This window comes from Sinocyclocheilus anshuiensis, unplaced genomic scaffold, assembly GCF_001515605.1.
Source record: "Sinocyclocheilus anshuiensis isolate Anshui unplaced genomic scaffold, SAMN03320099.WGS_v1.1 scaffold1404, whole genome shotgun sequence".
Lineage (NCBI taxonomy): Eukaryota > Metazoa > Chordata > Actinopteri > Cypriniformes > Cyprinidae > Sinocyclocheilus > Sinocyclocheilus anshuiensis.
In genome coordinates, this window is record NW_015546095.1 from 498769 (window position 1) to 524053 (window position 25285).

A 25285-nucleotide genomic window follows, 5' to 3' on the forward strand; every position below is an offset into this window, starting at 1 on the left:
AATGGTTTGACTTCAGTTTTGTGAAACTATGCATAAAAAACATCTGCATGAAACAGAAACCAACAGCAGATGAGCTGAATGAGATGCAGATTCACTCTCTGCCAGCAGGTGGCGCTTAAAGCGTTTCCTGGTTTCCGCTGTAAACAAAGCAGTACTGCACTTATGAACTTTAATATGCATTATACAGAGGCAAGAGAAAAAGAAAAAATACCATTGGAAGACAGTAAGTTCCCCTCAGACATACATTCATATAAACTCCTACCCCTAATTGAATCGCGATTTGTTTAGCATCTCAACCGATTTGAATCGTCACATATTTAAATCGATTTTCAACCGGCTCGCGGTTAATCGTTACATCACTAATATACACACTTTAAATGAGTGTTAGATGTCTTTAAAGGTCAGTCAAAATTAAAAAATAGGGCAAGTGAGCATGCACTATTAAATGTCCAGTACTGGCAAACTAATAAAAAAATAAATAAAATAAAAATAAAAAAATCAATTGATATACGACATGATATTCTGATATATCATCCATCCCTATTTTCTAACGATGTTTGCTAGGTCTGGAAGCAACAGAATCCCAGACAGTTCTGGGGGGTAGTAGTCAATAATCTGACTTTGTTTTAATGCACATTTAAGCATTTGTTCAGTAAATATGTACACAGCATAGTTTATGCGCATGTCTCACAAAACACACAAGATATTAACCTCAAATGATTGTATATGAGTATTTATATATTTATCTTGGAAGTTCCATCCAGCATTGTTATAAGCATTTGTGGATCGAGACCCAGCTTTTGAAGCCAGGTTTTACTCAGCATAACTACAGCATTGAAATGTTGACTAAGATATAATTTCCAATTAGGATGTACAATTTGAGATACCATAATGAAGAACTACACTGCTGTTATATAAAAAAGCACTTCAAGTAATCAAGTTGTGTTGTTTCTAAAAGTACGACCCCGTGCATTGCAGAGGAGGATTTGAACAACTTGATGACAAGCCTGTGAAGATGCATTTGCAGCGTAAACCTACCAAATCTGGCTTTTTGTTTGTGCAGAATGCCTCCCTGACAAGCCATGCAAGTTACATTTGCAGATGTACACGAGGGATTTAAATATCATCTGGTTCCCAGGCAACCACAACAATAATGAAACCTATATGTAAATGCAGGACACAAAACCAAGTCATTTTCTCCAGAGAAATCTGGGGCAGAGATTCTCCCGCTAAAGAGCTGCTCAGTAAATCTAGCCCTAAAAACATTCAGGCAGTCAGGCTGCCAGAGCCTCTGGCTTATTTGCAGTGGCCCATTCGTCACCGAGTGTCCAGTTTTACCAACTCGCTAATAGGACACCATCCTCAAAGTAATTGGGCTTTTTTTTTCAGCATTTTAGTGTAGCTCTGGAGGTTTAATTTCGCCATGGCAAGAGCTGCATTATTTTCTCTTGAGGCTTTGGTGTCTGTTTTGTCAGGATATTAGAGATCTTTAAAATGGATAATTCTTAACATGTTGCCAGCATTCTCCTGATGACAGATAGTCAGCTCCAATCCATATAACCCATCTCAGCCTACTCTTCAGCTATGTAGCAAAAGCAGCAGCGGAGAAATCAGTGGCAGGTGGTCATTAGCACGTCACTGAAGAATGACAAATGGTTTAGCCATGGTGTTCAAGCATCATACTTTTTACTAAAATTACAAATTTTTCAAGATCGTTCTCTGCTGCTCAAACACACAGATAAGCTGAAAGCATCTGATCGTAAAGGGTGTAAATACACCCTCAAACTGCACGCTGAACGGCAAGATATTCTCAGCCTGCTATAAGCAAAATATTTTTCTTGTATCCTCCATCTTACATCTTTTTCCTCAGCAAACAAATGCTGCACATTGGAAGACAGGGACCCTGACTTGACAAACGACTTGCGACGAGCTTCCATCCACTGCAACAGTGGCCAAGGGCCAAGGGAAATGGGATTAAATTATCCATCCAAATTAAAAGAGCATATCTGTCTTGTCCCTGCTAACAGCTGTTAGCATTTATCTCCCACATGTGTCCGTGCCATTCATTCATTTTATAATCTGGGTTTATCAGACTGACTAGGCCGAAGTGGAGCAGTGGGGACCAAGAAGTGGCGGCCAGGCGCTAATTGCCTCACTGTGCTTGAGAACATCTGTGTGTGCATGTGTGTGTTCAGAGGAACCCACCGTTTTGGCAAAAAAGGGGGAGGTTGAAGTGTAAGAGGGGGTAGGGAGAGATGACACAGGTGCAGAAACAGGGAAAAAGGAGGGCTATTACACAGCGGGAGAGTCTGCAAAAAGTCACTCCATCACAGACCGCTGATTAAAATTTCATAGGAGGGGGCCAAGGGGCGAGTCTGCTGTAGGTAGTAGTAAAAGAGTAGAAGTGGATGGAGGCCAGTGGATTTCCTTTATTTGTGTAGGGTTATGAGTCAATGATGTATAAGTGTCCACAATAAAACACTGGGGGAAAAAAAAAGTACCAAAAAAAAAAAGTGCCAGTTTCCTAGAAATATACTGTTTGCATTCATGTTGGTTTAATATGGTTAAAAAAACATTGTATTTTCAAGAAAAGTTTCAGTTCAATTTTTCTAAGAAAGTCATGTTATGTAACCAAGTAAAATAAAAAAAAACACTCATAATAAAAGATGTCTATTCATTAATCATTACATGAATGAATAGAATTTTTAAATTAATAAATATTGTATTTTCAAGAAAAGTTTCAGTTAAATTTTTCTACGAAAGTCATGTTATGTAACCAAGTAAAATAAAAAAGAGGTCTATTCATAAATCATTACATGAATGAATAGAATTTTTAAATTAATAAATAGGACACAAAAAACAGGGTTACGTCATTGACCCATATCACATTGTTTTCTCTCCTTGTACTTATTGGTAAGTAACATACAAATGCATTTCCGCAGGCGCAGGGTGCTATTACTAGCCACATGGATTGTCTGTTGTCCAAATGTTGCAGTTTAGTGAGAGTGACGGGTTGTGGGAAGGCTAGGGCTACGATTTCAGATGCAATCGTGTCTCGGCAGACTCCTAACAAGTTGCTGACATCTATGAAGGTAGAATGACGTCAAAAAGATTTGCATACGCAGGATAAGAGTTGTGGAAGTGTACATTGCATGCTGTGTAGTGAGAGAGAGAGAGAGAGAGAGAGAGAGAGAGAGAAATGCAGAAGAGATCGGTTTTGCATCAAGAGGTAGAACTTCAAACGACATCTCATGAAAGCCAAAATGCTTAATTAAAACCTATTTGTATGAGAGAAAAGTCATCATAATTTCAACCACAAAAATAGAGAGGGTGTGGAAAAAAAAGCTGTTTTGTTAGATGCGGGTGAAGATATATACACATTAGTTTAGATAATGTGCCGACTTTATTATCCAAGCAGGGAGCGGAGACAGCGAGAGGAACTGACTCTGAGATTGGCGATAATTCCCCCTTTGTGTCTAACTTGGACTGCATCCACAATTGCTAATAACAGTTTTGCGATTCTCCCCCTCGCCTCTCTCTGCCCGCTCTTTGTCTGACATTGCCTCTTAGCGCTGCCTGTGAACCCCCTGGCACTGCATTTATAATGTATGGAGCTCAGTGCATACAATATAAGCAGGGTATGAAGGGGCTTTCTACACTAGCAGCTAGTACAGAAGAGTTGATTCACCTCATCTACATTTTCTTTTCCTTTTTTTTTATTATGTGATTGCACAGATGCGTGTGAAAATATAGTGTGCTTATGCCAAGTTCTTTCAATTTTCAGTGGCATGTTGCTTTAAGCTGCATGACAGAGAAATTATCCGTATGCTGCTCTGTGCTTATCAATGCAGGTTGGGTATGTCCTCAGAGCCTCTATTAAAGTAATAAGGCCTACAAAATGCACAAGAATGGAATAATTCCAGAGGTGCATGATCTCTCGCAGTTGCTAAAATTCCTGCTCGCTAAAACATGGCTAAAAAAGCTTCAGAGTATGGATAATTCATGCACTTTCCAGGTAGTTCTCAGAATCATAAATGAACGCAGAGCTCACAGGGAGAGTTTGCAGTGGTAAATTGTAGCTGCTGCAGTGGACTGCGTTTCAGTTATTTTAGTCTTTGTTGAAGGCTCTGTCTGTATTGCATAACATGAGTCAAATTGTAGCTATAGTATTAGTGCTGTTTTTTTTTGTTTTTGTTTTTTTGGTGTCACCAATGAGGTCAGAGAAAGTGCACAGGAACCATTTGGCTTCAGGTTAATTGAATGGTCAATATTTCACTGCAGCAGTAGCTGTGATGGCATTGCATTAAAATTCATCTGATACTGTTTCTAACACTTCTGTATTAGGTTTTAAACAGCAATCTGTAATTTCAAATGTTTTGATACCAAGGACCCCAAATATGATCCTATTGAGAGGGATTCCCTAAAATATAAAATGAACCTATATATATTCATGTATAAAAAAATTTATTTACACTTTATTAAAAATATTAAGTGTAATATTGTAAAGCTATCAAAATAAAATAATTGGCTTTTATATTGTCATTGAATTAAAGCTTACTTTACAAAGATAGATTTGTAGATTTGTTGTTCTTACTGTTAAAAATCTGTATCTACAATTAATCTCTTGTAAAATAAGCAATTTTGCTAAAATTGTTAAACATTTCACTGTTTCAACATTTCACTGTTAAACAGTGCACATGAAAAGTGCATTCTTGAATGCATTTTTTTTCAGACCCCCTAGAGGCCCCCAGACCCCAAAACCCCATGCGTATGCATATTTCAGTTCAGTAAAATTCAGTAAAAAGTGCAGCTTGTCAGCAGACAACAGATGCTAGGCAAAATCTTCTTTTTGGACTATTTATGTAGGTCTGAGGTAAAGGAGATGACAGAATAAGTTAAGATAGGGCATGTACAGCGACTAATTTACAGCTGACATGAAGTAAAGAGTTGGAAGGTTTACTCTACTGCTGTTTGACTGTCAAAGTGCTTTTACTGCAACACAGTGAACAGAACTCTCTAATATCCAAACTGGCCACTGTGACTGGGGAACAATAATGTTAAACCACTGAAAAAGAAACTGCTGAGTGAGCAGTCAGTGAGCCATGATAGCGCTGTCTTTCTCTTCCGTCCTCCCTCTGTCTGCCAAAGTATTCATCAGAGGAAAAACCCGAGTGAGGGGAAAGGTATCTTAAGTAATAAGACAATAATTTCTCGCTCAATAAGCACCGTACAACATGCGCTATGCTACATGGATAAATACTGTTCCCTCAACCACAGCAAAGTGAAATAATTCCACAGATGTTCAGTTTCTCTTCCAGAAAATCTTGCCTCCCAGCTGCACTCCAAAATTTTTCTTTCCAAAAGTCTCTATGTAGCAGATTTAGTTGTTTACACCTTTCCATGGTGTGACCAACTGGACAAATCCCAACTGGAAATGTGTTGACCTGCCACGTGTTTAATTTTAGCATGTTCAGCTGTAACCAGCAGTGTTTTTTTCAGACGGTTAGCATTCCCTCTATAAACTTCACTGGACTTAGAGTATTCTGAGGCTTACTGTCTCATGTTTATGCATTTCTGTTTCTCCTGCAGACATGTCTGGAACTGGAGAGGTACCTACAGACGGAGCCCAAAAGGCTTTCGGAGCTCTTCGACGAGGAGCTCGACTGCCTCCTTACGCCAGCTTTCATGAAGGGAGACAGCGACGAGGACCTGATGGACCCCCTGCTGCCCAGTTTATCCGATGAGCCCAGCCCACCACCTCTGCTTGTATCCCTACCCAAAAACCTTCATGCCCCAGCCAACACCAAGAATACCGAGGCAGGGCTGAAAGAAACCAGCGGAGGGGTTAATCCCGCCCAGCTAAACGCAGTCACGTCCCTCACGCCGCCTTCCTCTCCGGAATTGGGACGCCATCTTGTCAAGCCTACGCAGACTCTTACCGCCACAGCCGATGGCACGCTCACGCTAAAATTGGTGGCCAAGAAAGTCGGTCTTGGGGCGGCAAAGCTGGTGGCGACACATTCGCTACCTTCGCCACCAAACCGCGGCACACAGAGCGACGGAGAGGGAGGACTGGGAACGGTAGGCGGAGGGGACATTCCGGAGAACAAAAAGAGGGTCCATCGTTGCCAGTTTAATGGATGTAGGAAGGTTTACACAAAAAGCTCCCACCTAAAGGCACACCAGAGGACACATACAGGTGATTAACTGCACCAGTTACATATGTTTTTTAGCATTTAGCATCACATGTAGCATTTTTTACTTTCCTGGAGGAAGGTTTCTGGTATACCAAGTCTAACTCTGCATGTAATGAGATGACATTTCAGAGTTTGGAAAATCTTCTTTGCCAAGCCTCTGATACTACAGAAGGGTCACAAGAGATCTTGTGAAGCTAACTCGATTTTTGCAGCACAACCCTACAGCAAGGTAGCTGATTTTCTCTCTCCTGCACCTTAAATCTCAGACTAAAATGAACCCAGCCACACCATTCAAAACCTGCCAGTGCAGTCAGTAATTGCAAGATGATCTCGTTTCCCAGCTAATTCGGGCTTGCACACTCAGGTGCCGTCGATTCTGCCCTCTCGCTGAACCTGAGAGCATGTTGCACTCTGCCGTGGCCCCGAAACCTACTGTGACAGTGGCCTCAATGCAGCGTATCTGACCCCTGTGGCCAGCTGTTGACTCGGCAGGTTCCTGTGAGCGCTGGTGATGCTAATCGCTTTTGGGCTGATTCTAGCGTATAGACGGCGCTTTCGCTTTTGAAGATGGGGGGAAATAAGCAGTAGAAGGAAAAAGGGGAAAATAAACCCCTGAAGAGACATTTTGGCTTGCTGACTCATCACATTATGTGTTTATTACGAGACAGATTTATTCTTTTCATTGGTTTAATCCTGTTTTTTTGGGGGGGGGGTATTTCCATAGATTACTAAAACAGGGTCTAAATATTTTTAGAAGCACTCGTGACCCTGAAAAGTGAATTAGAATGTTTCTAAATTAAGAAATAAGACATAAATAATACCATTTTTTTTCCAAACGGGATATTTTAAGCTAACTTGAGAGGTAGTAATAAACAAACTGACTGATATCTTTAACATCTGAACATCTATAGGACACTTAACAAATCAGTAGTTCATGAATGGTCAAATATCAAAATGTATATCTGCTATCAGCACACATTAACCACATTTTATTTTATTGGCGATATCTATACACTGCAATTAACAAATCCTACTAAGGTGAAAGCTTTGCTCATGAATATCAATCACATTATGTAATGTCAGCTTACCTTTTGGGCTGAAAGACAGATGTTGTTAAGCATCCATTTATCAGCTGGTGAAATAACAAATCCAACAAAGCTCATGACTGGATTTGACTGGATGCTCCCAAATGGTTAAGAACATATGCATGTCCAATTGATTAAACACACTTAAAATTTCACATTAAAATGTATTGTGTTCAAAAACATCTAGATCTGAGAAATGGATGAAGCAGAATGCTGAAATCTTGACATGAAATATTTTATAACAAATCTTAACTTGATGCTGTCTTTAAAAAAAAAAAATCCACAGCACTCATGCCAAAGAATGCTAAAAAAACAACAACAACAACAACAACCAAGCTTTCTCTGTTGACTTGGATAGAAATCAAAGCATACTAAAGCACGTAATGTTAAATCAAAGACTATAGAATACCCAAGATGTGTCACTCGTATAGTTTTGAATGGGGAAAAATGCAATGCTCAATATGGCCGCTCAATCGCAGGAAGCCCCACCTTCTGTATGAAGGAGCCAATCGCTAATCGGTAAAGTCAGCGCGTCACTGCAGCTGCCGTTAGAAGTCCCGGTTGCTATAGAAGCAGTCAGCGTTTTGAGACATGCGCTCAGGACTGCGAATGCACTGGCTGATCTAGCCTGAATAATACGCTTTTTATAACACTATTTGAGCAATATAAACAACATTTATGACAGTTGATATCAGATTTCTTTGGTGATTTCAAATATGAAATTTAATTGCAAGCTTAGTGAACAGTTTTGTAGAATTTGATGTTTCCCCATTCAAAGAGATAGGAGTTGCACTTGCATGCCCGAGAGGCATTTCAAAGATGGCTGCCGAGTCATGACTTGTCTTAAAGGGACTTTGGTTAAATGCATCAGGGAATTTTTATTCTGATTGTTTTAATATACAGATATATTTGATCAGGTGTCAGAAGTCACTCAAGTAATTTTTCACATTCAAATTCAATCATTTATGCTCATATATGTGTAGAGCAGCTGTGGAGCCTAATGACATGGTCCTGCTTTGCCTTTTCAGCAATGTTTGCTGAAGTTAATAGCACATCCCTGAATGGGATTTGGAGGGTAAAAGTGGGTTAGAATTAGAGAGCTCATTTTGAAATGCAACATGAGCCACTGGAGAAGACAAAATAAATGGATGATAATTGGGCACTAGGCCCTACCTCTGAAATCTAAACTTCGGAGACAATAATAGCTTACCATCACACACACAGGAAATGTAATTAACCACACCATACACACCTAGTGCGACACTGGTGCGAGGGAAGGAGCTTGCTGTTTTGGAGGGGGCTCGTTGCTAGGAGACTATATCAAAAGACTGTAATAGGTTGATTATTTGCAGCTCTAGCTACCAATTGAAGTTCCAGTATGCCAGATCAATCCCACCTCTCCCCTACCCTCTTTGGGTACAGTTGGGGTTGCCAGGCAACTACATCATGCATATCAAAAGCAAGCAATAATTGGTTGGTATTGCGGAGTGTCCATAGGTTGCATACCGACTGGATGGCTCTTGCTCTCTCTCTTCTCTCCTTTTTACACTCTCTCTACCTCTCTCGGCTGGTTGCTAGGCGACTCCATCATGCATTCATGACTCTCCAAGTTATAATTGGCCTGTGTTATGGTTGCCGTGGTTGCAGGTCCAAGCCTGCCTCACTGCTGTCAGACAGCAATAGGGGGAGGAAGGGGGCTACGGCATAAGGAGGGAGCGAGCATGAGGGGGTCTTTGGCCAATTATTGTGAATGTAGTGCGAAACGTTTGCCGTCTCACACCTGCGGCCCCGCCACTCTCCAAATGACACAGAGATGCTCTTCCTGCACACTTGTAGCAGTCACAGACACCAGAGCAGACGTGGCGATATTTTCTCAGACTGATTTTATAAATTGAAGAAGCTCAAGGACAGGCAAACATAATAAATAAACCTCAAGGCACTTTGACCTGCTATTTGTCTGTTCGCGTCTTGCCTGGCAGAGAAAGATGAGATGTCAAAGGCGGCCCGCTGCTTGTTTCCAGTATTCCCAGAGGTGAACTAGTCAAAAAAAGGCCAAGTACACGGTATTATATTTAAAAATTATCTTCTCTTCATCATCGAAAGTCAAGAAATATGTCTATGGGAGATGGAAAGTGGAATTGGTCAGACGTCTTACTTGGAGTCGTTTTCCTCGTCACCGCTGCCATGTCATTCTTTACTTTGTCTTGCATTATAAGAGAATTCCAGGACCGACCGAGCAATGTAGCTGAAAACCCACCGTTATGTCATCCTTTACCTCATCTTGCATCATAAAGCTAAAAACCGAGACGGGATAAATAGATGAACAGACTTTGATTTCATTACAGCAATATGTGTGCTCGTATCAACTGCATACATTTTTGGGATATGAAATATTGCGAAAGCGAATAACTTCCACTTTCTCCACATCTTATTGGATCATATTTTCCTTACAAAAAAAGGAAAAGGAAAAAGGAAAATAACAGTAATCATTTACAGTAATCATCTGTAATCATTTCCATTCCTCTCTATGATTTTCTTCACCAGTATCCAGAGTCAGTCATGGAGGTCCAGGCACATCCTTGCCGAAAGACTAGCATAGAACAGGATGAATTTCTATGCTGGTCAAGACTAGTTTAGACTGGTTAGTATGGTCTTTCTAGTAGATTGGTTGAGTAAGATTTTTTAAGACTTACTGATTAATTATCAATAATCAAGAACCAAAAATCTATCTGTCTGTCCATCTATCCGTCTAGCCATTTATCTATCTGTCTGGACTGCCAATCCAAGGCCACCATAGCAATCAACTACAAACACCATAGAAATGCCATAGAAACCACTTAGAAAATATAAGCAACCTCCTAGTAATGCCCGAACAACCACTCATAATGCCCTAGCAACCTACCTACTTTGTCTGACTGACTGTAATAAATCTAAGAAATATTTGAAACTTTTGTCAAGCCAACATCATGTCTTGAAAAACTTAACCTAAACCTAACAAAACGATTAAAAGTAGACTACATGCCTAATATCATGTATTTTTATTTAAGAAATAAATTACCAACTTGGTGGTGATCCTAGTTTAGAAGCATGGTCAGCATCAATTTAGTGAAAATCTATTTCCAATTGGGCAACTTCAACATTAATGGAGCTTTACTCTAGTTAGGGAGATTGGTGCACACATTGTTTGCTGGAGAAGCTGGCAGCTCTTGTGCTGTGAATATGGCATCGTTTCCCATTAAGCATCATTAAGACCCCAGTTATCATTACCACCTCCAGATCTGAATCAGTGCCATCGACACCCGCCCCATTCCCACCCAGGCCCCGGGCTGAAGCCCGTTCTGTTCCCCAGGAACACTGCAACTGTGCCGGGACCCTCTCTTCGGGTGCTGAAACCCCCCTTCCTCCATCACTCAAGGCCATATTTTAAATCTGAGGCATAAAAGTACGGCATGTGGAACAATTGGTACCTCCTTTCCCATCTGTTTAACTTCATTTGAATTTCAGTGCTCACTGGGAGGGTGGAACACATTTAGCACAAATGGCTTCATTTTGGATACTTGACTTTGGGTTATGAATTCGTTCTGTTATGGTGACTGAGCACATTTAGGCAGCCCCTCTTCAATTTAAGAAAAGATGGAAAATGTGTCTGAAAACTATCACCTCCATATATTGCCTGAGAAGGCAGCATTTTTCACATTTCGATGACTGAGAAAGCAGGAGGTTTGGGCTACAGAGATGCGATTGGTCGACTGGGAGATAAAGTGAGCGATCTGATTTGCTGGCTTGGATGTGTGATTGAGAGAAACAGTAATGAATGATGTAGATAATGGAACTGCTGACGGTGCTCACAGTGGCACAGCGGCTGTCTCGCTCCAGAGGTGCACCATCTGTGTACAGGTGTGTGTGAATGGTGAAGCAGGGATTAAATGATGTGTGTTTGTGCATGCAGGTGAGAAGCCTTACAAATGCTCCTGGGAAGGTTGTGATTGGCGTTTCGCGCGAAGCGATGAACTGACGAGGCACTACCGCAAACACACTGGTGCCAAACCTTTCAAGTGCAACCACTGCGACAGGTAAGAGACACAGTGCAAAAGCTGCAAAGCTAGCTCACAATAAATGTATGCACATATTTAACCCCTTTTAGTTCTTTAACACCCCCACACACACATTCAAGCACACTAGTCCACAGTCCTCAAGCTCCCATAAACAAATTCCTCAAGTTATGAGACCACAAGACTAAAATATCTCCCTTAAAAAGAACCCACTGGCCCCTCCCTTTGCTCTTGTTTCCTTGAATTCTCTCTTATGGCACGCACATAGCAGTACTGCATTGGGCTCATTGGAAGTTAGTGCAGGCCCAGTTCCCTGCTGAATATCTCATTCACAGTATGGTCCTGTGATACCCATTACCAAATTACTGCGAATATCTCATTCTCACATTCTGTTCCACTTTCCTCCGTCCTCCCATCAGTACAGCGTATGCCCACACTGGCTTGAGTGCAGGGAGAAAGAGAAGTTAAAGGCATGGGTGTGCATTCCAAGGTAAGAGAGTTATACAACAGTAATATAAAAGAGCTGGGGAGAGGCACAGGATGAAATGGATGCACGTAGGGCTCTAGAGGAAAGACACAGCATATTTGATGTTTGTTTTTTTGACTGAATACTGAAACATCAGCACACAGTAAGCGTTTTTTGTAGGATGTTATGTAGAATAACTAACCACAATTTTCATACTATTAGAAATGCATTGATATAAAAATTCTGTTCAATACAACAAGCCAACAATTATTTTGATGTTATTGTGGATAAATGATAAATGAAATGTATTTTGTCTAAAGAAATACAACAAATGAAACCGTAAGTCTTTCGAAATACTTTAAGTATGTACTTTTAACTTTCACCAACAAAGTACTTACTTTGAGTGCATAGAAGTATGCAAATTGGGATGCACACTTCTCATGAATTATTTAAACAATGTTTCCACACCTTTTGACCACTGAATGTTCACGATTTTGTGATGAATTTTCCATGAATTGTTCACGATTACTAGGTAAAGATTTAATTACAAAAAACTATTCTGAAATCATAATATTTGCACTCCCAAAGAGCAAATGTCTTGCTAAAAAAAAATTCATAGCTGAACATACAGTAAATGCAGTTACATTAAACATAAGACATAGAAGAAAGCATGGAAATGTCAAGAAAAATATTACTAAAACGCACACACCTAAAAAGTCAGGAAATCAATTAAAATTTCCCTTATATTTCATATTTCTAGGTTTTCCATGACTGTGGGATCCCCTTTTAAATCTTAAGGGCTATAATTTAGGGCACACACACAATGCAGAGGCAGCGTGGTGAACGTGCTTGTGTGTGTGTTGGTGATAAAGAGGTGAAGAGACACAGGAACAGCAGCGAAAAAGAGAGATTTGCATTAGCATGGGGAGAAAGAGTGATAGCCTGTCAGGTGACAGTATTAGGAAGCTGTCACTCGGGCCTGGCATGCGGGCAGCAATTACACAGTGGAGGCCGCGTGCCCACTGAGCCAGCTCCAGGTGGAAGCACAATTAGACACGGCTCCCTGTCTCGCCGTCGGCATCAAACCAACCTCGCTGCAGCCTTTTGAAAGTTGTCCATTGAACATTTCTCTGCTGCTCCATCACAATGAAGCTCCACCGATCCCAGCGGACAAGTTGCGGCTGGGAAGGCCTCTGTTCTGCAGACTGCTGCTAACACCTGAACAGCACCGTTTTCCCTCGGGCGCAGCAGAGCACCTGAACTCTCTGGGGGAAGGCATGGGGAAATCTGTGTCCCTACACTCATTACTCAGTGTTTGGCAGCTATTGCTTGACAAAAGGAGTCGGCTTGGATAAGCAAATCTACATTGGCAATTCTTTCTCCCTCATGTCAGGTATAAACAAGGGCATCTTCTGAATTTGGAGTCTAGCCTAAGCAATTTAGCTCCACTGCAGAATCCCACACATAGACCCCCTCCTGTTACTTGCTTTTAATACTAAACCTTGAAGAATCTCTTTGGGGGGCACATCCATTTTTATTTGTGCATTGCATTATGGGTGTATATAGAGTGGAAACAGTATTACAAGTGTGAACAGCAATGCTGCTGGAATGTGAAAGTGACTTTGTGCAGCATTATTGCTCTTCACTGGGACAACAATCAAGAGTAATGTGTAGGAATGACAGGAGGAGGCAGTACTGTGCAGTCTGATGGCAGGAAGGATGCCCAGTTGAATCTGGATGAAATAAGCCAGGGGCTAATGGTGATTCAGAGTGCACTCTGTTGAAAATGTGCAAAATTGCCCATTATGATCTTCAATTTTGCAACTGTCCTCTTCTTTGGCACTGCCTCTAGTCAGTTCAGGGTGAGTTCTGTAACAGAGCTGAACTTTCTGATCAGTTTGCCACCTGAACTGCCAAAACATGTGAAATAGATGATGGTATCGTTACAATTGAGCTGAATAGCTAGATATAGATTTTATTCAATTGGATTAAAGTGTCCATGTCTTATTAAACAAAAGCAGTTGCAGACATGTGGCAACACTATTATAGAATAGAATAGAATAGCACACAATGCAGCATTTCTTCTACAATTTATGGTATAGTGCCAGACATTTGCAACCGTCTTAAGTTATATAGATGGTCCCTCTGGGGCAACCAAAAGTCTTGCTCAAGGCCATACCAGTGATAGTGTTCAAGGATTAACCTTTGCAGGGCTGAACCCACAAGCTTTTAGTTTACCTATGCTCTTTAAAGCATAGACATTTCACCCAAAATTACATGTTCTGTCATCATTTACTCACCATTATATTGTTCCAAACCTGTACAACTAAGTTGATGTACTAAAATAACTCAAATTAAAAAGAAAGATGAATGAAAGCTAAATATGAAAATATAAAAATAAGAGCCTAATTGAAAATGTTAATAAATATTATAATAGTATATAAATAATACTAAAATAACACTGGCTCCAAAAATGACTCCATATATCTCAACTAAATCAGTATGCTAAGCCTTCTGAAGCCATGCAAGTTTGAGTGAGAAAAAAAAGTTCTCAATGTAATTATTCAGTGAAATGTGGTAGAAGTCTAGTGATACTCAAAAAAGGTAACTTTCTAAATAGGTAACATTCATAAAGAAAATATGTGTATTAAAAGAGGTTTAAACATTCTTAACGATAAAACGAAAGACATCCAGGTTTGGAATAGCATGAATTGTGTTTCTCTCTTCTACGTGTAATTACTGACTGCACGTGTGTTTGTGTTACCATCACAATGAGTTATGAGGAGCAACAATCATGGGCAGTCTAACAGTAAATACAGTCAGCCAACACATACACAGTTATACTGTCTCACAGTCACACACACCAGTGTATTGGGCATCATTAATCCTGCCTAATCAAGCACAGCCCCCTATCGGGTGTTGAGAGGGGTTGAGTGAGAGGTGGGGGGAGTGGTTATGAGATCTAAGGGTGTGCCAGCTGGTGTAGCTGCCACTTACAGCGAGTCACAGGACCATCTGTCCAGTTGCTCTGCCCTGCCTCCATACACACACAAACACACACACACACACCCCTAAAAGCCTAGTCACACCAAGATCGATGCAAATCACAAACGAAAATGTAACTTATTTTAATATACAATGTCATTAAGCTCTGCCAAAGATTCACATACCTGAACGAAAGGAAAATGTACAACTGCCATTCACATAAAACAAATCCACTGCTAGATGCTGATTGGTCAATACTGCAGTCCAGCTGTGCTAAAATTAAACAATATAAGAAATAAAGAAAAATTGTCATAGCTGCTACTGCGGTGCAGGTAATGGTTGGGGATATGGGCTTAATTGTTGTGAAAATTACGTCAACACCACTCACTTTTTAAGTGGCTTTGGTTCTGGATATATTTTTCTCCATTCATTTTTAACATTAGGATTTTTTTTTTTAATCCTCAAAAATAGATATAATGGTTTTTATGAGGGAAGAACTGTGAATGCCAAAAATAATGGTACAATATAAAAATACTGATTTGTAGAAATTTGTGATTTGTAAAAATAAACAATTGTAAAAAATAAAAATCACAAAATATTCATAAATTAAATTAGCAGGGAGACTGACATCATTGCCGATCACAGTGCTTCACTGGAGTCTTTTCAAGATTCATGGGTAGTGAACTGCGCTTCTTCACTAGGACAATGTCAATTAAATAGAGTCTGTATTTTGTGGTAGATCTGTCTCCAAAGTTTTCTATGGAATTGTTAAAAACCAATTCCTCTATGGAGAAAATGAATGGGATTGTTACTTCTAAAACTTGGCTTTTGCACTCCATAGACCTTAAGCCCTCATTGGGAATATAAGTATGACTGATCATTGCAAATAAAATCGAAGGATTTTCCTTGAAAGGCCATACAGAGAAAGAGGGAAAATACTGAGAAAATTGCAAATTTGTTCAACTTTCAGAACAGAATTCTGCAAAGCAACTGGGAAAAAAAAACAGAAACCATCTGACTGATATATAATACAGAAAATCATCAAGATGACTCATTTGAAAACCAACTGTGTCTACCTTTAGAAGAACATCCTCCTTCCACCCCAATTTCCATCTTGGCTGCTTCCCATCCAAAAAGCAAGAGATGACTTAACACAGTGGCTCTTGACTAATTAATAATGGATACAGCCAGAGGCAAATTCAAATTATAATTCTCCACTCCTTTCCAATTCTCTACACTCTTTTATTCATTCTAGTTAAGATTCACTTTCAAAATTTTAGCTGTAATATTGTAATCTTCATAGTCGTATAAATGTAACAGACATGGCATTGCAACACCGTTTATGTATTGCTACTACTAGCAGCGGCTACATGTGAGCTGAATTGATGATGACACAAAAAAGCCCATGGCTCATGACGAGAAACCAACCGCTATGACTCAAGTGCTACATAACTAATGTAGCCGCACAATTTAAACAATACCATTTCACCTCCAGCCTCGAAACAATTTCCTAATTCCAACAGGCTCGACGTGATTTGTGGTCGCACTCCCAAAATATTTTTTCTTTCACAAGGCTCAGCACAGACTTCCCTGCTTACTGCATTGGCAAGATATGCGTTCGAAACGATCTGTCACCAGTTTTAGAGCAAAAAGCTGGCTATGCTTAAAAATTCTTTTTTTTCCCCAAACGCCAAATGTTGTTTTCTCTGTTCCATCTGCAAAGCAGCCACACGTCTTCCAAGAAGCTCAGACTGTGTCCCTCTTTAGTGCGATGATAACTGTTTCCTTAAATGAATCCAATCTAACTCTCTCTCCTTCTCTCCATACAGATGTTTTTCCAGGTCTGATCATTTGGCTTTGCACATGAAGCGACATATCTAATGCCGAGGGAGATGGGAGAGAGAGAGTGAGAGAAAACAAGTGAGAACGAAGAGGAGAACAGGTGTGCACCGCCCAGACAGGAACATTTACAACGGACTTGAGTGCACATGAGGGGTCTCGCCGCAAACATCACCAGGAGGAACATGCGAGGCAGCGTGGGCAAACGTTGTTGGATTCTAAATGTCTAAAAGCCTTTTCATCAGCGATTAGCCATGCCTTACCGAGTGCTAGCTTGGAGGTCAGACACTGCCAAACACCACCATTTTTTTTCCATCATTCTCTTTGTGTGCAGTAAATCAACCAATAGCATGGAATGGAAACTATACGCTACATGTGTAAAACCGAAACGCACATGTCAGTCATAACGTAACTTAACAGTTCTACTAGAGAATCATGTTCATTGTACATTCTGGAACTTCCTTTTTCTTTTTCCAAGGACACCTCATAATAACCAACCTGCAGCTATGTTGTATACAGCAAACAACCAAACACGGAAAACAACATTGCCAATACGTTCTGAGGAGTGACCAATGGAACAAGCGGCCAAACGCAACGCCCGGCCCCAAAAGTAGGCTCTGCGTGGGGAAAAAAATATGAAAAACAAAAAATACGGCAACGCTCAGGATGTGTGTTGACTTCTCGTACTCTTCGCTCAGGAGCGAACTCTTCTCTGCTCTTCACGCCTCACAGGCGACCTAAATGATGCGCAGCGACACTTTCTTGCCTTTGTTTTTTTTAAAGACAGTGTTAAAAAAGATGGTTTGTTTTCCTTCTGAGCTGAAATGTCTTAAACTTCTGAAAAGTAAAAACTTGCTTTGTGAATACAAGCATAAATGTGCACATACGGGAAGCGGGAGGGAACTGTGAGCCCTTCTCAGTATGCACAAGGTTCAGTGACTGCTATCTGGCACTGAAACGAAACGTTTGAAGCATAAGACGAGAACAGAACCCCCCTCCCTGCCTAAAAAAATTAGATTGGGATTGCTGGCTTGGTATGAAAGGACAGAAGTCTTCTGTTTTTCATTTTGCTTTGCTCTGATTTGATCCGGGAAACACGAACCAGAGCACGTCGTCACGGACCTTGTGTGTCGCTCTCGACACTGAAAAATGTTCCTTTGCTTTGTGTTGATACTGGCACCTGTGTAAGAACGTAGTAGTCTGGTGCGCCAATGGAGGAGACGTTATGGGGGAGGGACAGCTGGCAGGACGTTTGACTCTCAGATTGGAGCACCTGCTGGGATCAGGATCCAAAAGAACTTGGTGCCATCAGCCAAGACAAACTTTGCCTGTTTCGTATCCATTGTCTGCACTGTTTTTTTTTCAATGTTCTCTGTGCTTTTTTTTAATACAGTCAAAAAAAAAACAGCTCAAAAACAAAACAAAAAAAGCAGGAAAAAGGGGAAAAAAAGCAGAAAACTAAAAATGCATTAAAAAAAACTTCACACACACATCACAATACAGACGGAATGGTTTCTTTGCTCTTGGCTTTTTCCTGAGAAAAACTAAAGAAGAAAAAAAGTAGAACAATAATTACCAAGTTAATGAACAGCATTAACACGAAACACTGCATGGCAGCCTCTTTCAGACAGATACACTCACTCAAACACACACATGCACAGCTTGCCTCTCAGCATTATTTGTTTTGCACCGAAATCGTCACAGCAGGGTTTTAGCAATTGTTGTTTTGTAGGATTGTCTTCCATCCAGACGTCAGATGTTAAATCGAGAGCTTGTTGATACACTCGAGTAAATTATGCTAAACCAGGCCTAGGTCTAGCTCTGTGTTAACAATCAGCTTCTAAATCGCGGGGACGAAATATATCATCATTCCCAAGGATGTGAAGCCTGCCGTGGCTTCACAATCAGGGCATTTCCCTGCCGACCCTCCTCTTCTGCATTGATTTAATGGCTGCAAGGGTGGAAGGGAGATTGAAAGCCATTACAATTCAGCGGTAACATGTTCGGAGTCATCGCAGACTCTACTAAACGATCCCAGAGTATCCCTCTGGGGACCGCCAGAGCTTAACGTTCGATTCCGAAACTCTCAGTGCAGAGTGAAGGGTTGGTGCCTTTCTATTGGTTTGAGGCCTGCTGAAGGCAGCTCTTCTATCACACATACACACACTCACACACGCCGTTACCTCTGTTTGACCACAACTACACATCAGACTTCAGTTGATGTCTTTTTATTTCCGTGTCAGTTTCTCAATTGAAATGCAAAGTCATGCCAAAATTCTGAAGAAACAGGAGGTGATTTGGTTCATCTCCACTAATGTACAATCGGTTGTGGTTCGTGGCACTTTTTTTTCCGCAAGAAGCGGCCTGTGTATGTATGACTGTATGTATGAGTTTCTGTAAAGCAAGCAGGATGTATTGCTACAGTGTCATAATAGCATTCTCTAATATCCCACAATTCCACAAATGGGGCAGTTATTGACAGTGTACAGCATTCTACATGTGTCACATCAACTTTAAAGCTTTGAAAGGGTTATATTTCCGTTTTACTCAGATAGCAGTGATGAAAAGCTACATTTGTTTCACACTGTTCTGCTCTCCTGCTTTTCTCCCTGACAAAATGACGATTCCACTTACTCCTTCAGTCACCATATGGGATACAACAGCAGGAATGCAGGGACCTAAAAAAAATGCTTCATATCATTTTCTTTGACACTGAAGAACAATGAAGCCAATCTTCAAATCAACTCTGAAAATATACATATAAATATTGTCTTTTTTAAATACAGTGCAAAGCAACGTTAAATGCAAAATAAACAAATCTCCCTTTTGCCAACATGCTCCAGACGTTACCAATGAAATTTATGAATAGGCCGATCAGATTCATTAGCAGGCAACATGCCGTACATATCCCCTCACATATCAAGTGCCATTTGAAACCCCCGATCTCTCACTCTTAGAATGACAGCAGCGGTCCACGCAATCGCACAGGCGTCAAATGCATACTTTGCCCAAAGATTTACACATTTGCAAATAAACTGATGGATGTTGAAAGAGAGAAAGAAGAAATGTTTGTTTAATTTTATTCTCACAGTATCTCTTCTGCCCTACACCAGCTTCCTATGATTCGTTCTTGAACGTCTAGGTGACCATTGACTTGGCTCTCGCTTTGTAAAATTGAGGATGAGTATAACATGAAGTTCAAACAGTGAATTAGTCGCATCGGTTCTAGCGCTTCTATAGTCAGTGCAGGTCACGCATGTCTTTAGAAATCAACATCCAGGCGATCGGTTTTAAAGCGATCGTTCACGTAATTCCTAACACAATTCTGATTTAGCTGTACGGAAGACCACTTTTTGTACCGCGAGTTATCCGTACCACTTCAAAACGGAGATAATTCTGTGGCGGAGCGTTTTACATGACAGTAAGAATGTTTGAAAACATTCTAAGGGAACAATTTTAAGTGAACTACATCTGGGCACTCCCTTCCCAAGCTGTTTGCTTTTTAGCTTCAAAGAGACTTTTGGCAGCTTAAATTTTATACAAAAAGATGCTTGAAACATCACAAGGGGATTTTATGACAAAAGGTCAGAGGTGATAACTTTTTCCTTTTTTATTGTCCGTATTGGAACAACATTTCACTGCATAACTAACACTCTTCATTGTTACCTCTAGCTTAGTCTGTTTAAATGACACCGTTGTCGATTGTCTACATAACATTTAGTGGCATTTCAAGATGCACTTATCACAAGAATATGGGAACAATTCATTTTTCAGCTTACTAGATAAGGCTTGTAGGTTCATGGCACAACATAAATTGTCTTTTTTGGTCAACAGTGCATCAATTCTGCATATACACTCAAATACTCATCCATATGGTTCCCAGTCACTCGCAAACGGAGATGAGAACTGTAAAGGACTCATTTGCCTTGAGATATACTGCATCTTGAAGTGTGTCTGTATCCGTGTTTGTCCAAACTTGATCTGTCAGTACGTAAGGTTTTCACCAGGTCTTTCCCTTTGGCTTTCTGCGTTCCTCACCTCCCACCCCCATTTTTCCCACCCTGCACCTGCAGAACCACAGTCACTTCCTGAAAATGCTATCATTTCAGCTTCATCCTGCAGTTATGCATTACCAGCTGTCAGCGATCTCTTACCTGTGAATGTCCCTCGACATCATTAACCAGGGAGCAACCGGCCATCAACAGACCTCAATGCTTTCACAGGTGCTCTCTCTTATCCAAACATTGATCTCGCAGACAGCCGCCAGTTGGTAGAGCAGGTACAAATCTGAAAAAAATAAAGAAAGCAAAAATAGAACAGTTATGTGCCATCTTGATTTATCTGTATGGAAGTAGGACGACATTTTGCCATATGTAGGCTGAAGCATGTAGTTTCTCGCTAGAGCAGGGACCCTCATATTCACTCACTGTCCTCTCTTTCCCAGTTGGTAGAGCAGGTACAAATCTGAAAAAAATAAATAATAAAATAATAAAATAGAACAGTTATGTGCCATCTTGATTTATCTGTATGGAAGTAGGACGACATTTTGCCATATGTAGGCTGAAGCATGTAGTTTCTCGCTAGAGCAGGGACCCTCATATTCACTCACTGTCCTCTCTTTCCCTCGCCACATCACTAACACTCCACCCCCTCACTTCCTGTAATCTTCACACTCTTCCTCTCTGTTTTTTTTCTATTCTGTTCTTTCCTTGTGTGCTTTGTCTTTATTGGTTCTTTTGCTGTACAAAGTGTTTAAAATATTATTATTTGTATGATATAATGTTAGTATGGTAATGTTCTTTATTAAGGAAGAAGATGAAATTTATTTTTGTTACTGGTCTGTTTCATAATTCTTTTTTAAATTGGTATTGTAAGATATCTATGCAAGAACTGTTCAGTGGAGCATTTTTATTTAAGAATGTAATAAGTGTAATAAATGGTAGAATCTGAATGCCTCGGACTGACATTTTCTGTGACCAGAAAGAAGAAATATTACTTTGACAACAGGTGAGAGAAAGGTGTCTTGTCATAACCTTTTATAACCTTTGGTGGAGTGCTTTCAAAGAGCCAAGACTCATTACTAGACAGCTTTTGTCACAGAAATCACCACATTGTGACAATGGCTCTGTGTATGCTGGCTCAAAATGACTTTTTTTTTGTGTGGCCATGGTTCATTGAAATTGGAAAGCCGAACACAATCGCCAACAAAAGCACTGTGAAGGTGAAAGACTATCATTATCTTGTTTGAAGATGGATATTATATTTGACTTGAAACAAGCAGTGATTTCAGCATTGTTCACAGCAATAAAAATCATAAACGCAAATAATAATAAATAAATGAGTAAATGAATAAATCCCATAAACTCCAAGTATTACAGTTCATTAGCCTAATTATAGGCGATTTCTGGTTGCTCAGCTGCATTAGTAATTACTCTGTGCATTCAGTACATTTGAAGTTTATGTGAAGTTTAACTCTTGTAGGTCCAAGTAAATAACAAGTGCTTATAATTCTGCAATACACTCCTGCAAGTAAAGAAGCCCTGTTGTCCCCACCCTTCGATAAGGGTGGCCCACAAAGGTCCTCTATGGTACAGGTTACTCGACTTAACTGTCCTGGGATACTAGCATCAACCCTGCAGATGTATGAATGTCGGCCATTTTACAACGACTCATCCAATCAGATTTTCGAGCCAGAACTAGCCATTTTATAATTTAATTTTTATTACAAATTAATGACCATCCCCCCGCCCCCCCCCCAAAATAAACTTCTCTCTGCTGGCCATTTTGTGCATCACATCCATTAATTAGTCGTCACAGGGCTGCCAATGACTAAGCCACCATTTAGAAACTCGTACCCATGACTCAAGGATTAAAAGGGCTAATCGAATAACTAATGGTTAATTAGGGAGTGATTATGTGAAAGAAAAGGTACTTCTAGTGCACATTCTCACAGCCTTGTAAATGTCTTCCAGTGAGATTTCCTCCATCAGCTTCACTCTGTTATGGCTGATGCGGGTAATTGAAATTCACATTGTCATCGCCTCAAACCAAAGGCAAATGTGAGATTTATGCGTCATCCACCTCCTGATGCAAGCCTTACTCCTGACACACTCAAACACCAGGACGTTTCATCTCAACAGTGGCAACCTGATACACAGCACATCTGGTGTCAAATGTGTAGAGTAAATCCAATTAATTGCATTGTTAATTTGCAGGAATAGGCGTGTCAGTGACTGCTGAATAATCTTACCTAGGCTAATCAGGAAAAAAAGGAATTCTGCAAATTTTCAGCTCGGTCTCTCAGGATCCGTGTCAGTAGCTTAATGTGCATATCCAGCCCGCTCACCCCCTCTGCTCTTGGCACAGGGGTCGAATCGTCTGGGTGGTGGAGGAGACATTCATCCATGCCAAGTTTATTAATGTAATACGTCCCCGTGCCCTTGTGTGCCGAGATAATGGTACTAAAATTAGTGTGTTGATTAAATGGAAATTATGCCACTGACGTGATTATTGCTTTAATAGGGCTAAACCCCTGTAACTGATGCTAACTAACAAAAGGTCACTTAATTAAGGAAGTGATAGCAGAAGATAATCAGGAATTTACAGGACTCTCGAGGTGGCTGGGGACAGGAAAACAATGTTTTGTTGCGCACAACATGTTCTCATGAACCCCTTGATTGTGCGGTAGTAAACAATCTTGGATTTTCCCTCAAGACTGCATTCTGGGATGTAAGCAAACATAGCAGAAGGCATGAGCACAAGACATTTCCCATGATTCCACTTACACAAACTGTATCAGATTATAATATCTTTTTGGTAAGGGTAACATGTGCTTGGAACAATACCGACTCCGTGTAGATGGATACCACTTCATCCAGCTCAAGCTTGTTTACAGGTAGACACACTGCAAGTGTTTGAAAAATAGGTGCATTTGATGGTAAATTGTTGAAACATTGTCAGTTTTATTTTAATATTTTGAATGAACTAAACACCTGCAAGAAACAGGAACGCAACATTCTTGGTGGCTCAGACAAAGAGAGAAAGAGAAATCCCTGTGAAATGACTTCCGCCTTCCAAGAATAGAGGGAAGGAAAACTATGATCTCACAAGCAGACGTGCAAACACACAATAAACACTTCCAGACCGGATTGTCAAGCACACACACACACACACACCCAAACACTTTTCTAGTACCTTCTCCAATATCTGTTGTGATTGTTTCTGATATGACTGTGCTAGATCTGTCTGTCCTTTGCCACTGTTCTGCTGTAAATAGTATTCAGCACCCTTCTGTCAACCACGTGTCTACAACTCAGAGAGGGAAAAGAAAAATAATTTAAATCTGAAAGTGGACTGTCTGAGGATTAAAACATAATTAGCGGTGCTTGCTAAGGTAAGAATTACTATTATTATTAGAATTAAACTTTGACTCATGTTAGTACTATATAAAAATGAATGAATACCACAAGCCATATGACCCAGGCCATGTCTAAGGACACTCAGGCTAGTAGAAAACCACCTAGCAACCACAAATCAAGAGTGCATTAGTGCCTGCCCACTTTTTCAGCTGTGTTGGTTTCAGAAATGTTTTTTTATTTATTTTTCCCCACATGGATTTTTAAAAAGTCTTTGTTAAAGCATTATAAGCCATTAAACAAGCCAACTAGCGACAAGGTGAATCACAATATTACAAACTTTTATTTGAATCAAAAACGTATTTGAAAATTGGAAAAAAGATAAAGCAAATTATATAATCAAATTTAAAATGAAATATAAAAATAAGAATTTAAAGTTGATGACTATTTAGAGAAACAATATATTTTAAGTTTATTGTGCAAAATATTTACTCAGTTTGCTGCTACTCTGATTGGTGGAATTTTCTGTCCAGCTTCATGGGTAATGAAGTTTTTCAACAAGCTTCAACAAAAGCATAAACCATCGATTAATAACTTTGGAACTCACAGTAGGTCTGTCTTTAAAGTTCCCCTATTATGGGTAATGAAAGGTTCATATTTTGGTTTTGGGAGTCCCTAACAACAGGTTGACATGCATGCAAGGTCAAAAAACACTTTCATTGTCTTATAATATGCATTGATTTTTACATTACTTGCTCAAAGACTCCCAAACGATTCGCTCAATGATTCATTTCTCCAAACCCCTCCTTTGCGTGATACTAATCTGCGGTGATTGGTCTGATTGGTCTCATTTCCATTTCATCATGCCTGTAATGCCTGATAAAGCAGCGTTTGTGAGCGCAGTGCTGCTTTGTTTACAGCCGTTACCAGGAAACAGCTGTTTTTACCGCTCCAAAAGCGGCACCTAGTGGCAAAGAATGAATTTGCATTTTCATTCAGACCAACACGAAAAGACCAACAAGTGGGCGGGCAATATGCTAATGTTTCATGTTGACATCAAGTTGAAACGGCTTGGGATTGGTTTTAAAAACGACACGTTTAAATGATTCAGAGTCGACTCTTTCTTTTGAGAGACAATGACTTTATACACGGTGCACTGTCAGATTTAAAACTTTGCAGGATGTTTTCATTCACTTAGAGATGTTACACACTGCATGAAAGGTAATTTTCAAAAATCCATTATAGGAGGCACTTTATGTTAAAATGGAAAATATCAAACAATAGTATCCACTTGGGAAAGAATGAA

The 25285-nt window shown here is 40.1% G+C and overlaps 1 protein-coding gene and 1 long non-coding RNA gene across 2 annotated transcripts in view; one reads left to right on the forward strand and one right to left on the reverse strand.

Moving 5' to 3' along the window:
• The window catches only part of klf7b (Kruppel like factor 7b), a 50218-nt gene extending 32594 nt beyond the window's left edge, over positions 1-17624 (forward strand). The window contains exons 2-4 of the mRNA XM_016501801.1: positions 5590-6199; positions 11232-11355; positions 16615-17624. Of these exons, the coding sequence (XP_016357287.1) occupies positions 5590-6199; positions 11232-11355; positions 16615-16666 (786 nt within the window). The 3' untranslated portion in view covers positions 16667-17624. The remainder of the gene's footprint in view (positions 1-5589; positions 6200-11231; positions 11356-16614) is intronic.
• On the reverse strand, positions 10257-21035 carry LOC107700222 (uncharacterized). The gene is made up of 3 exons (XR_001635531.1): positions 18110-21035; positions 14858-14871; positions 10257-10267 (listed from the first exon to the last, which is right to left on the reverse strand). It is a non-coding gene; the product is annotated as an uncharacterized LOC107700222 (long non-coding RNA).
• Between the last annotated feature and the right edge of the window lie 4250 nt (positions 21036-25285).